A 15,109-nucleotide genomic window follows, 5' to 3' on the forward strand; every position below is an offset into this window, starting at 1 on the left:
GGAGGGTCTGTGTCTGCTAGTACACATTCCCCAGTTGTGGTCACATCGCTGAATGTTAAGGAGAATGCTCAGTCAGTATGGCCTTCCTAATTTATTAACTCTTGTGGGGAACAGGGAGTCTCACGGTGAAGATCCAACAAGTCTTTCAAGACAAGCCTGACCTCTGGTGGACAAAGAAGGATTTACAGCTAAGGCATTGAACTTTTGAGCTTTGAGACTGAGGTTTTGTGTATTCCTCAACACTTACAACAGGTTACAGGGTCATGCTGTTTTAAACTTCAAATTAAGATCAAATATGAATCAAATAAAAACCTTAACAGCTGCATCCTTTACTGCCAGATGATTGTGTATAGCATGGGTGCTCAATTACAAATTCAGTTGGGCTGGATTTTAAATCCAGGGAATGTAGATGGGTCAGACATTTTCAGCAGCCTATTCAAAATCTGTTTTTAGATTTTGGTAATGACACATTTTAAACAGATGCATATGAAGGTTGCAAAAAAATAAATTAAAAAAATCAATGTTTATGATTTCATTTTTGTGTCAGGGAAGGAAATGTTTATTTGTGAAACATGACTGGTGGTGTCGTTATACCAATACATACCTCCTGCCCTATCAGTACTGTGCATGTTTAACTGAACAGAGATGAGAAGGAAGCAAGATGGCTCACTTGTTTGCTACTTCCAGACACTATATATCAGATTAATGTATGCTGGGCCACTCGGAGGTTGCTTCTGGGCCAGTTGTGGCCAGCCAAGTGAATAGGCCTGATGTATAGCATGGATGGATTATGAGACAATGGGCCCCTGGGCACGGACATGCAAAAGGCCCCACGACCTCTCAAACAAGACATACAGACTTTGTGGTGGATTCGCCTCTCTTTGTAATCATTTTGTGTCTCTTTGTGGTTGTTTTTCCCTCTTTTGTAATTATTTTATCTCTTTGCAGTTCATTTGCATCTTTGTGGTCTTTTGCGGTCAATTTCAGTCACTTCCTGATTAGTATATGGTAACTTGTCTCTGGTTCATTTTGCAGGTGAAAGCCAGCACGGGCCCTGACAGTGTGGGCCCCTGGGTTTGCGCCCAGTAGGCCAGTTCAGTAATCCATCCATGCTCTATGGACAAAATGGATTGTATTTCAAGATATGCATGTCTCAATGTCCCTTCTTCTGTCCTCACTCAAACTTTCAAAATTCTAGAACATATTTTTTGTCAAAACCATTTTATAGAATTCCATGTACTCGGCATAAACTTTGTAAATTAATAAAGTACTAATTTAAGGAGTAGGAGGAGGAAGAACATCTAGGAATTCAGCATCATCCACTGGGTGTTCTGTACAGTATGCAAAACCCTTAACCTAATTTGGTATACCCAGAAAGATGCATTATTTTCTCTGCATAAATGGTAATTTTTTTAAAGGCTAAATCAAGTACCAGTAGTAGTAGTAACACTGCATGCTATGAATTTCAGTAAGAGGGTCTTGCGGAGAGATGTATTAACAGATGTATTTTAACACATAATTTGGTTTTGTAAAGATAACAGTTTTGAATATTATGTTCTAATTTGCAAGAGGTAATTTTCATCTACGTGTTTTCATTTCAGTAGAGGGCTAGAGGTATACAAACGCTCTCAAAAATAAAAACAAAACCATAAACAATATTTGCTCATCTATTAAACTGTATTTATGCAAGAGGTTTGAAGCAGGGCGATGCTCTCTGATGGTGGTAGTAAAACAAAAGACTCCACCATAAATCAAAGCCAGCATTATGCACAGACAGCAGACAGGGCAATCATGCTGTAAAATATTTATAGATGACGAGAGGAAGTAACCAACCTGAGAGTGTAGCACTCCCGCTGTCTTGGCTGATGATTGATTCAAAGGGGACCTCAAGCTCTGCTCCCTGCCTGTGGCTCGTCCCCCATAGAGTTCCCACAGGTGAGAAGACACTGGCAGACCTACAGACGCCCAGGTGTACAGCTGCTCCTCCTGCACACAGTTCAGAAAACAAAGCAAGTGCATGTACTGTAAATGAGATCAGATCCAAGGTCAGGTGTTTGTGCTTAAAACAACTTGCTCCCACCAGAGGATTTGTGCCTCCTGTATGTGACATACAGTGTGAACACATGGTGGGATGCAACGTAATTAAATGTTAACAACATCCACCGGGGATATGAGTCAATGGTGGCTCTGTCTGCATGCTTCAAGTGTGGAAACACTTGAAGATAATAAGCAGTGCTACAACCATAAACGTCTTTTTTTCCAATTTGTATTGCCAATGTAGCGTGCAGTCCAAAAAACTGAGGCACTGAAAGCAAATCCTCAGCCTCTTGTTTATTGTCTCAAAGCATCATGTCTTTTACTCAAGTTAAAGGTGCAATAATCGATGACTGCTGGACGGCTGAGATGTATTTCTGGCTTTCAAAGTTAACTCTCCAGTCTGTATTTGTTTTTGTTTTAAACAAATACATCATGAAACGTGACATCTCCTCTTGACATTAGTGAATGATCTGCTAAGAGATAATAAAAACTGAGCCCAAGAACACATCGTAAGAATTATTTCTGTATTTCTTCCTCTCTCCCTTTTTCTTTAAATGGTCCACTTGAACATTTGGACAAATTGAACTGCTTGTTATTTTAATCGTTGCAATAAGGTTCAGGTGAAAACTGCTTAATCCTTTCAATGTGCAGTAAGGCACGTTTCGCAATTAGTACCCTCATAATCACCTTAAATAAGCAGCTAATTATAACTTGAGAATTAGCACATTTGTATTCATATTATTTCACAGTTATTTTTGAAAGTGCTGCATGTAACTCTAGAGAAACATTACACAGGAAAGCATCCAGGCACTCCAAAAATATAGAAAATGAGGACGGAAATGACACCATTGACCTCCATTTCCCATTGACGCAAGGTTTTGATCTATGTTTGATTATATGGAGCAACCAGTCATCTCTCTCTTTTCTGGAGAAAGACTGTTGTTAATTGACCAATCCTGAGTCATGCCCCCATTAGTTACTGTTGCAAAAAGAAATGTGGTGATGCCAGTTACACTTAGCTGAGTGCTGCAGTGTTTATCAGAGAGCTGACGGCAAGGACTACAGTATGCGATGACTGGATGTATTCATGATGTTAACTTTTATGATTGAGGCAAACATTCAGGTTTCCAGTCTCAACGAAAAACAGGAGTAGAGCTGAGGATGACGAGACTATCAGTCAACATTGCCCCTGCACGGCTGGGTAGGAGTCCCCTTTTCCCCATCTGTGGATTAGTAAAGTAGTCTATGTATTTATTACTGAATACAGACCATGGTGCTGACCTAATGTTAGTGTTTTTACTGTAGAAAGTTACACTAGTTACTTTGGGGTGACACACAGCCTTGCAAAGAAAATGTAAACAAATTTGATCTTTTGTGGCTAAGGATAATTCATGTCACCAACCTTTCTGTCTTTTTCCGAATATCTTCCATGTTACCCAGTGGTGCAAGAAAGTTAGTGCACACATTGTCTCGTCACATGATCAGAGATTTGACATTGGATAGCATCAACATACATATTACCCATTGCATATCTGTATGTAACAAAATTTGTTAAAGATGCTATTGACTATTTTACAAAAAAAGAAAATATAACATGGTGGGGATGGCATATACAGCAAATGGAGCTGTTTTTTATTTAATGAATTTAATGAGTTCTTCTTTGAAAACAGGCATGTTTTCAAGGTGGCAGTTGCTCATAAGGGCCCATTCTCCACCCAACACATTCAGTACGTTTACGTGGACAGTTTAATTCCACTTTCATTCGGAATGAAAGGCCATTCCGTTTAAAAGTGGTCATGTAAACGGTCAGTCCGATTGAAAATTAAATCTGATTAAAGAGGGTGGTTTATTCCGTTTGTCATTCCCAATGAAAGAATTTTGTGTGCATGTATACACTCATTCCTCTTTAAGTTCATTCCGGTCTTTCTGCGCATGCTCGTTCCCTTGCCCTTCTGGCGCGATGACATATATAGCGCGCATAGCAACGGGCTGCAAAGCAACGGGCTGAGATTGAGCAGTCGGACTCGTTGCACTCACCGGTTTCCATTCGCCACAGCACGGTCTTCTACCTCTCTTCTCCTCCTCAACAGACGAAGCATTAGCAGAACAAGGTTGTTGTCGTACTGCTGCTTCAAGAATATAAGCAAAACAAGCCCGAAAAAGGCACTAAGAACGGCGTCGTCAAGCATCTTGTTATCCGCGAGGACTACAGTGTTTTCTTCCGGTAAATGTAAATACGTAACATCCGCCCCGCCCCCTATCCAATCAGAAACCTTCCCTGCCCCAAACCTTGTGCAGACCTGAATAAAGGCGTTTGAACCATGTAAACCCTCATTCGGAATGAATATTTCCCATGTAAACTACCTGGGAAAACTTTAATTCCGAATGATTTCATTCAGATTTATTTCATTCGGAATGAGAAGCCATCATGTAACCGTAGCCATTGTTAGAGGGCCCACTCTCTCTATGGACCCCCACTTCACTGGTCCAGTGCAACCGCACTGCCTGCACTGTCTGTATTTACGCCCCTGATGTTACCACAGCAATTCGGAGGAAGCAAATCTGCTGACATTGTTGATCTGACATTAGGCAATATAGTAGCTAACTCGTAGCATTGGTACAGTAATAGTAGCTAACTTAAGATAAGACTAAATAAACTGTATGTCCGTCTTTTAACCATCTCGAAATGTGGTTTTCCTATCAACATAAACGAGCCCAGCACATAGCATATCTAACAATAACAGGAGTGGAGGGAGTTGATTGAGGTTCTGATGGGCTCCAGGCCTGCTCAACTCTTACTGGAGCACAGAGTGAAAAGGGGCGAGGTTAGGAAGGGTTAATTGGTGAGCCTCATTTCCAGGTCGTCAAACACTGACGCTTTGGGTCAGTAGTCGGACCGAACCACCAACCTAAATTGTCAGTATGTCTCCAGAGTTACATACAGCACCTTTAAAGACTCTAAAGCCAACACCAGACACTACAGCAGACAAGCAGAAAGACTATGAGGCTCAGTTGGAGGACCCAGTAATGAGCGTACTCTGAACAATACAAAGGAGAATATGAGTCATATCTTAACAGTGTCTGCCATCCCTTGATTAACCCTTCATTTTCTTGAATACTTGGCTGCTTTCATCTTTTAATGGCAATCATTTCCCAGAAAACTGGCATGTTGAGCTTTATGCCATGCAGTGACACACTAATACACCTTAATGTACTGTAAAGCAAATCATTAAACCGTTAGATCACATAAATCTGCTTTAATTTCTGTAAAGACTTAATGTGTGTGTGAATCATGTGTGAGCATAAATATCTCCTCTCCTTCTCCCCAGAGTGTTTCTCTCAGAATAAAACCCATTAGCCGGGTGAGGGTAACCTGACCTACAGCCAGAGATGCACACACAAGATACAAAGCATGCTAGACTGATGTATGTCCGCGGCACATATTAGTATTTATCCACTCAGCAATGTTTTGACAAGTGTAAAAGGGATGACACTTGATTTATACAATGTTCTTAGACACTCAGCCTCCCCAAACCTTGCTTTTGGACGTGAAGCTGGTGGAGTATTTAATTTCAGGTGGTATGCAGAACAAGAAACGAACTCATACATTTGTTCACTTCAGCAAAGTAATGACATTGGATACAACACCATATTTAGGTAGCAAAGTGGAGGACAAATAGGAGATGAGAGATAAAGATGGAAGTGAAGGGATAGGGGGACAGGGAGGTGATGCAGTAGGCGATTCATTTCAAGATGGAATTTAACTGTAAAAGGAAAACGAATCTTAAGAAAAGTTTGAGATATTAAAGGGGCTTAAGTGAAAAGGTTGCAGAGACACAACTGTGATGATTTATTTTCAGAGGCAGATTAGCTGTAAGATAGAAAGCAATAACAATGAGTCCTGCACACTGAATGGCAACAGCAAAGGTTATTCTCGACCATGCTGAATAATGCAGGACTCCAGGCCAAGCTCCAGAATGAAGTGGGCAGAGAGTGAGGACATAAAAAAACAACAACAAAAAGGGTTGGGTGGGGGGTGGGGGGGCAGGAGCGCAATCCTGACATGGTGAGCTTTTTACTGGGGAAGAGCAGCCTGAGCCCAAGGCACGTGGAGCTGTTACATAACATGGTCAGCAGATGGTCTACGCAAGCACAAATGTGTGTGTGTGTTACTGTGTGTGACTGAGTGTCAGAGGGACTGCTATTAATCCAGTCATGCGAGGAAATGCCTGAACATGTATGGGTGTCTGGGGTTGTCCCTTTGTATACATGAGTGCACATATGGCAAAGTTTTACATGAAAAGAAAGTGCTCTGCGTTTGCGGCCTACTGTTTAGTGACTGCACACAATAGGATGTGAGTTCATTTGAGAGAACAAAACAGCTTCAGAGCGTGCATGTTGTGGTGAATGTTTAGTTGTTTGTTTAGGCATGCATACTGTACTTTAATGTGCACATGTCTGTGTACAATGCACAGTACGTCCATGCATAAACATCCGTAGGGGAGGTGCATTTACAGCTAGAGAGCAAAACTCATCTGTACACATTCTTTGGTATTCATCAAAACCAAGAGTCTATGAGTGTGTGAGCCTGTATTTAGACACAGTGGTGCTCAAAGCTAAATATGCATGCTAAAATTATCACAATGGCAACAGTAACCTGCTAATATTTAGTAGGTCATGCTTACTATGATCACCATGTTTGTTTAGCGTGTTAGCATGCTAACATTTGCTAATTAGTACAAATCACAAAGTACAACTGAGGCTGAATGTCACTAGTTATGCAGGTACTTGGTCATGATTTGGTGAAGTATTGGACAATTTAAATTTTGACCCACTGATGTGTGAGAGAGGAAATACCAAAGTGAGTACAGTTCATCCTCAGGGGAACGTGAATATTCATATTAAAAAATACAAAATGTCAACCTCATGCTAATGTAATAGACTGTATAAAGTAATGGACGTAGCCACCATGTCGTCACCCATTGGTTTGTGGACGCCTGTACTTAAGTCTTGAGTTTGGCATTTTGGTCGTCGCCATCTTGCTTATTTGGAAACAGATTTGACCATATTTGGATGACAGGGTGGAGCTGTGGATGAGCGAGTGGTGGCTGTGACTCACAGACTGTAGCGATGCCTCGTAGACAGCCTGTCACAGGCAGCGACACCTTTAATTTTGCAAAACTTTAACTCTTGATAAAATATAAATGAGAAAGATATGAGAATTCACCCTTTGTGCAGTTGTCATGAATGTTGAAATTAGCAATAGAGACCAAAACCATTTTTTATGCTAGGATTAAACACATTTATTCCTGCTGTAAAGTTGGGCATTTTAACATAGGTGTCTTTAGGGATTGACTCGCTTTTGGAGCCAGCCTCAAGTGGCCATACAAGGAACTGCAGTTTCTGGCACTTCTGCATTAGCTTAATTTTTTAGTCCCGGATATTACTGCTTGGCTGGCACTTGAATAAAAGTCAGAATATCATGGAAGGCTTTAGGTTTCCTCCTGAATGTCTTCATATTGAGCCCGGTCCCGCTCCGAAGTCGTCGAAATCTGGTGCTTGGGCAGTGACTTGTGGCATTAGAAACCAACGAAAAAGGCGTCCTTTAACATCGGCACGATATGCGGCCGGTTGCTCTTATAGTTTAATGGCACCTGGCGGCGTCAGGGGGAAACGCGGCGGGACAAGGATGAAAGTTAAAGTGGCGAAAGCCTGATTAGGGCAGGTAGGAGATGTGGTGGATGGGTCCAACAAACACTGACTTTCACCTGAGAGAGTGGTGTTTGTGTCCCATAAGATTCTAAAGCTAAACCCTGCTCTTTTTCCTAAATCTAACCAGACGTTTTTTGTTGCCTAAACCCAACCATGTGTTTTTGTTGTTGAAGGAAAAAACGTCAATTCGCGGTGTTGTACCGACATGATACATTTGCTTTGGTCAAGACTGTATGTAAACGTTAAATTTCCTATGAAAACAGAACTGTATTTTGAAAGAAGACAATGCATGTAACAGGCAGAACTTGACACGGTGTCCCAGAACGTCATCAACCAACACACCCAGGGTACCTTGCACGTCGTAAGTGGATGTGGGAAGTCTATGACCAAATGTCAATATGTGATGAGGTCGGAGTGAGAATGTGTTGGTATATTTCATGGCAAACCATCCAATAGCTGTTTTGGTTATTGATAAAGAGATAATAAACTGTTTCAGTGTCTCAATGTGCGTAAATAAGACGACTAATTTTATTATCTTTTACTCTCTGAAACATTAAGACACATAGAACACACATTAAAGGTTGTGTAGTTCTAATAAATATGTATCAATATGATTTGTACACGTTATTTGTCCTTGCTTACAAGGGGAACTTGACGGGAATGGCTCTGACAGTGGCTGTGGTGAACTGTGCAGGGGGATGTGATGCACATGAGATTAGGCCTGAGCAAAGCATTACTGGAATGGAGAATTAAAGATTCATGAAATTAACTTTCATGTGCTCCTCCTGTCTATATGCACCACTGCTCTTTAGATAATAAAATGTCTCTGAGATGATTCAGAGTTAATACAGTGATAAATATAGAAACACAGATTGGATAGGCTTTGCATTACTCTGTATACTGTACTGACGTTTGTGACTGCAAATCGCTTTGCGCTGCATTCTTGGGAGTATATCATCTGATGTGCACATGTTAAATCACATTGGCCTCCAGCCCGCGGGAAAAATACTAACAAGATGCATTAAAATGTGATACGTTAAATTAAAATTAGGCCAGTTATTGCTTTGTAATGTGTGAAATTTTACCCTTTTTTTACACTAATAATATCCCCTGAGGTTGCTTATGCAAAGCAGCTCATTTTTGTTAAACAAGCATGATGGCAGACAGTGAAGAGAGAGGTCTTACATTAAAGACTGCTGAGACAGTGCCTTCACCATGGAGCTCTGCTGTGCTGTCGCTGAAGGGGTGCAACAGACCCTGGACCAGCATTCGGTGACACAGTTCCTTCGCCTCCTCTTCTGTCGACCCATCCCCCCGATGAGTGCACAGCCAGTCCAAAAGAGAGCGACCTGAGGACAGAAAAACAAGAATGAAACCAGCCTTAAGAATACAGTGCTCCATTTTCTATACTGAAGAAGGATGTTAAGATAAATTAATCTAGATTCTGGATTCTTATTTTTAGATATCACAGCTAGAGCCAGTGTTCAGAAAGTGTGTTGATTTGACCAAAGAGCTGAAAAAGGATGTCTCAGTTTCAGACGTGATAATTAAACACCTACTCATGCAAACTATATTCACACCATTTACATGTGGGTGACGGGAGGGATTGTGTTAATTGTGCAGTGCTAAGAATTAACAAATGTTAAATGACATTAAAAATCCAAGTTACCAGTGTGTCTAATAATATCGCATGGGTATGGGTTTTAAAACAGTCATGGATGTGTGTTTTGGGGGTTAGGAAAGCCTTAACCTTGTCTTTGTCTTGGTAATCAGGCAAAAAACAAAGACTTTTTTTTGTAATGGAGCCTGAGTAAGACAAAAAAGTGAGTTTGAGCTGTGTGAAATTTGTCATAATCCCCCAAATCCCTCAGCAGGTCTCTGTATCCGAGATAAGGAAGAATCCTGTTTCTTGACGATGGCAGGAGCAGGAGTAATCATTAAGGGTTGGAACAAGTATTGACTATGTGACATCAACAGAGGATGTGACGCCCAGAGAAAAAACACAGCTCTGTTACTTCATAGTCCAACCGTGACACGCTGTGTGGTCAGTTGCTAATGCTGTGAGACTAGCTTGATATTTTTTAAAAGCATGTGATTCAGAGGACTGCACCGAATGAATTAAAGTCCTATGACTCATGGTCCTGTGGACATTGATTATGAGTCCTTTGGAGTTGTGTTTGACAAACACTAATGACGGCTAACGCTGGAAATTGATTTCATGAATGTGTGACATAATTCCAAGGGACAGGTACAATCTTCAGGACACACACCAGCTTGGCTAAATTTCACACTTGATGATCTAAATCCAGAATTTGTGTATTTAATCTCACGTGTTTGACAGTTAAATCAGCTCTCTTTCCCCTCGGTCTTTCTACCCTCTCCTACAGGCCTGGTATGACCTGGAAAACTCACTGAACTGATCGGCGTCACATGGAGTGCTGAATTAGTGAGTGACTATGTGGTGAGCCTTTGTAAATAAAACAGGACAGCATACAGTGTGTGCTATAATTCTGAAATGCAAAATAGGCCAAATGTTGATGTTCTGGATACGATGCACCTCCATTATTTAGCTGCAATAAATTCACCTGACGAAATGAGAATGGATCTAAAATCATGACTCATTTTTGTCATGCAGATAAACTGTCACTTGGGTTTAGCATCCACAAGTGTGCCCTGTGTGTGCATGTGTGTGTGTTTTTGTGTCTAAGCCAGTGGATCAGAGGATGGCATCGCCCTGGGTGGGTGGCAGTGTTGTCATTCGGTCGTCTGATTTATGAGCACAGGCTCAGACTGTGGAGAGCAGCTGAGCTCTTGAAAGGCACCACAATAGAAACGAGGACAGAGTGGCATTGTTTTATTAGAAGGAGTCATTTGTTCTGAACGCACTCCTCAATAAAGAACCCCCACTGTTTCATCGTGGGTTTCATGAGCTATTGTACTTTTAAATCATAACTTTATTATTCCCGCTGTGATCGTTTGTATAATGTGATAATTTGTTAAGTCACTAGAATTTAAATCAACGGGCAATTAACATAATCATTTCACAATACCATTGCATAATAACCTAATCTTGAAAATGATGGGATTGGAGACGAACGGCCCACTGGGGATTCCCAGCAACAACAGGAACAAATGGACTAGCTGAAATATTTTAATGGAGGGTTGCTTTGTTTTCCCCTGATAGGTTGCTTAAGGTTGATTCTGTGAGAGCAGAGAAGTCAATAAAATGATTTGCTACTGCATAAAATGTTAGGTCTGGTTATACTTTATATTTTTCTCTCTGCCAATTCCCATAGAAAGACCAAAACCAACATTGTATTGACTCTACTAACAAACATGGCTTGTATTAACTGTAGTTCAGGTTATTCCTCTGTGCTGTATCTCCACTGTTGTCGAAAAATGATGTTTTATTTTCCCACATACGCAAACTGTGGCATAAAATAGACAGCAACAAATGCACTGTTTGCTCCTGTTACACTTGCTGAAGCTACAGTGCCCAGCTGTTAAAGGAAACTACTTAGCTTTTTGTGTAGCCGTAAAGCAGAGTGCCACAGACAGGAAGTGGGAAAGTATCAAGAGAAGGACACACACATTGCTGGTTTTGGTCTTCCTATTGTAAAATTAGCCTATATAATAAGACCATCTTCCTTTATTCAAACACTTCACTATAATATGGGCTTTAAATAATAGTATATACATATGCATGATATGTAGTGTTGGGAGATGCAACCTATAAACCTGCCAGATGTCGTCAGTTTTATTTAAACTCTGCCTCTTCATTTGTCATTTCCTCTGACACCCGGGCATATTCAATCTAAAAATGATTTTGCAACAGTTTCTTGGTTGAGAGACATGTTCTCTTGATAAGTGTGCAACAGGCTTTGGGGTATGTTTGCTCTTGTTTGGTGGGTGTGTCACTGGTGTTGCCTAATTAGCAGTGACATGTTCTTTGAAGCATGGTGTAAAGGCATTAGAGGACATGCTTGTTGTAAACATTAAGTAGTGTTTTTTTAATAGAATAAGCTGTCTTATCAGCTGCAAGGGTTGTAACAAGGGGGTGTTCAACGCACTACCGTCTGTCTAAATAAATGTTTTGCTACCTTTGGACGGGGCTGAGCATCCCTGGTTCCTATCCATTCATATTTTCCAACACTGGGTTCACTGGGCTACTCCATCCTGGTTCACACCATCCAATCAAGAAGTACGTTCAATCTCAAAACCACGTGCACCTTTTTTCTACGGTTTCCGGGTTGAGCAACATGTTTCCACTGAACAGGCTTTGAGGTACTTTTTGTCTTGTTTGGTGGGTGTGTCAGAGGTATGACCCAATCTGCAGCAACATGTATATAAATAGATGTGGAAGAAATGTTTATTTACTTTACGTACATGTTTTTGTTAATATCTCACACTTGCTTTGGCAATGAAAACATATTTTTCCCATGCAAATAAAGGCCTTTGAACCGAATTGAATTAAACCCCACCTTACTTAAAGACAGTACGCTTGTTTAACACAACAAGGTTTTTAGTTTTTGTTTAAATAAATGGTTTGCTATGTTTTGTCCAAGCTGAGCACAGCCCTTTACTCTTAGCTAAACAGGAAGCTATCACTAATGCATCCAGACTCACTGCAATCGTGGCCAAGATGTGGGGTTATGTTGCTAATGGATTACGGGGCTACTTTCCATAATCAGGCATTAATCAGAGATGGAGTCTGCACTGAAAGTTTAATCTATGTTTTACCACTGGCACTTCCTATCTGTCTGCTGAGCTTTGTGTGTGCCAGCAGTTCAGTTACCTGTGTTACATGTGACTCACCAGAGAAGACATCCAGGTAGGGTACAGTGGTAGAGGAGGTGTGCCGTCCATAATGTGCTCTCCTGGAGCCCAGTGTCCAGTACGTCCCACCTGTGTAGCTCCTCTCTGGCATCTCCTGCTCTGGAAATTTGGCCCCACCAACCTGCCTCTCTCTCAGTTTATCCAGCTCTGTGAACCAGTCTGCAGACTCACCTAGGGGCCCAGCGATGGAGCAAGACCTCTGCTTGTGCCTCCTAAGACCCTGGGACCCACTAAAGTCTCCTGAAGCAATGGTGGCATCTGTTTTCCTGGGCACATTGGGGCTGGTGAGTGGGGAGCCAATTGGAGAGGTCAGCTGCCTGGTGGTGGTCTTCACATAAGAGGGGTGGACTGGAGGGTAGAGTTTGACAGTTGAGGGGGAGGTGGTGGAGGACGTCCGTCTCGGTTGAGAAACAGAGGGACCTTCTGCTGTTAGCTGACTAATAGACAAACTGCCCTTCCTCCTTCTCAGCGACAGGAAGTCCCGTTTCCCAATTTCCTCTTCCTCCTCCACCTCCATAGACAGGTCCATGCTGCTCACACTCTTGTGAGGCCCCATCGGCCCCGCCCCTGCCACGATGGGATCCAAGTGGACACTTGGCACACACAGGTTTGTGCTCTGTGCAGCCTGATTATCTGGCTGCAGAACTGGGCTCTCCAGGTCATCCTGGGGCTCCTCGGCGCTCTCATACGAGGTGCTGGTGGCTGTAGTGTCAGGAAAGCTATATGTGCTGTTGGTCTTTGGGAAAAGGCTGCCACTGCTTCTCTCTGTGTCCTGGCCTGAAGATGCTGGACCACTTTCACTCAGCGACACTGGACCAGATGAATTTCTTGATATGGGTACAACACGACTTTCGTTCTCTAAATTATTACACTCTTCGCTTACTTCTTGTGGTACAGATTCACCACCAACAGTGCGAGACAAAGCTTCCTTATCCAGATTAAAAAGCTGGTGAGATTTTTCAGGGGCTTTGCTCCCCTCGGATGTTGACTCTCCAGTCAGTATTTCCAGCCTGTCACTCACCCCACATTGGTCTCTTATGGCCTGTTGGATGTCAGAAAGTAGGTCTTCATTTTCAGCTGCTGCCGAGTGAAAACTGTAAAGGTCAGCATCCGACCCCGAGCTTGTCTTTCGGCCGATCTCATCCGCCACAGATTGGTGACTGTCTGCAGTTAGACGGCATAGATTCCCCTCGACATCTGATAGCATTCCCATCTCATCAGCTGACAGACTCGCCTCTGCACCGGGCTTGAGCCCTGGTTTGCCCAAGTGTGCTGACCTCCCATCGTCCAACATGTCATCCTTAGACAACGCTTTCCCCTTTGATAAACTCTTCCTGATCTTCATGCCGGAAAACACAGAACCCTTTGACTCTGGCTTGGATTTCTTCTTACTACCATTTTCTCCTCCTTTACTTGTCTTACTTTGGGACTTTTTTGATTTTTTATCCACTTCCCTCTCATCAGCATCGCCCTCGCAGGAGACATCCCCTGCCACGCCACCACTTCCTCCTCCTTTCTTGTGCTTCGTTTCCTGGTTCCCCATGTTCCTGAGCAGGCGAACACCCTTGGCTAACAGGCCATGCTGCTGGGGTCGAGGCTGGGCATGCTGGGCTTCCTCTTGGGCTGCTGCTAGTGCTGGTCCTCTGTTGGTCAGAGCCCTATCAGAGCTGCTTAATCCCTGCTGTCTGCTCACCACAGTTAAAGGCAGCTGTGAGAATGATGCTGCTTCCCCCCGCGCCGCTGATGCTGATGATGAAAGGAGGAGGAGACTGGCACTGACAGCCGCGGGCTCGCAACCACTCACTCCTCGCTCTCCCCCCCTGCCCTGCACTGCCTCTCTCACTCTCTCATCCTTCCTCTCTGTTTGCCCCTCCTTTCTATCCCCATCTGCTCCTGCACGCTCGGCTGTCTTGCATAACGGGCTGCTGGTCGAGCGAGCAAGCCTCTGATGCTCCGGAGTCTGCTGCCCTTGTCCATTCTCGACTGAAGGGGAAAGAAATTGCTTAGGATGCTGCTGCTGATGCTCTAAAATGCACTGCTGTTGCTGCTGTTGTTGATTGAGGAGTGAGTGCTGTTGTTTTCGGAGGAGGTTGGTAACGCTGCTCTTCCTCCTGCCTTTGAAAGTGGTGGTGAAGAAACTCTCTTTCAGAAAGGGCACCTGGGTCTCCACTGTCTTTATAGTCTGCATCTTGACTGCTGTGGCTTCATCCAGAGGGGAGACGATCGAGGCAGGCTGAAGCAAAGGGATAACAAGTTAATTGTATTGATTCATTTTATATTTAACTTCATAATTACAGAGGAGAGGCAATCTGTTCTGAGTAGAGTCATGAGGTACAAGTTGAACATGACTGCACGCAGACATAAGAAGTCTTATGTCTCTTGTTGCCATGCAGTGTATACAGAGTGAACTATCTCTATTGTTTTGATTGTTCCTTGAATCATTTTCACTGTATGTTTTTGCACTTGTTAAATTGTATGTGTCGATTTCTTGTAAAGATGTTTTGATTTCCCAAGCAGAATTTTC

General features: G+C 42.7%; 1 protein-coding gene across 1 annotated transcript in view; it reads right to left on the bottom strand.

The window, feature by feature from the left end:
* Positions 1 to 14,809, bottom strand: part of fmn2a (formin 2a) — a 53,221-nt gene extending 38,412 nt beyond the window's left edge. Inside the window, exons 1-3 of the mRNA XM_050071971.1 lie at positions 12,565 to 14,809; positions 8,935 to 9,098; positions 1,834 to 1,986 (exon numbers count right to left, since the gene is read on the bottom strand). Of these exons, the coding sequence (XP_049927928.1) occupies positions 1,834 to 1,986; positions 8,935 to 9,098; positions 12,565 to 14,773 (2,526 nt within the window). The 5' untranslated portion in view covers positions 14,774 to 14,809. The remainder of the gene's footprint in view (positions 1 to 1,833; positions 1,987 to 8,934; positions 9,099 to 12,564) is intronic.
* Positions 14,810 to 15,109: the final 300 nt, after the last annotated feature.

This window comes from Epinephelus moara, chromosome 19 (assembly GCF_006386435.1).
Source record: "Epinephelus moara isolate mb chromosome 19, YSFRI_EMoa_1.0, whole genome shotgun sequence".
NCBI classification, from domain to species: Eukaryota; Metazoa; Chordata; class Actinopteri; order Perciformes; family Serranidae; genus Epinephelus; species Epinephelus moara.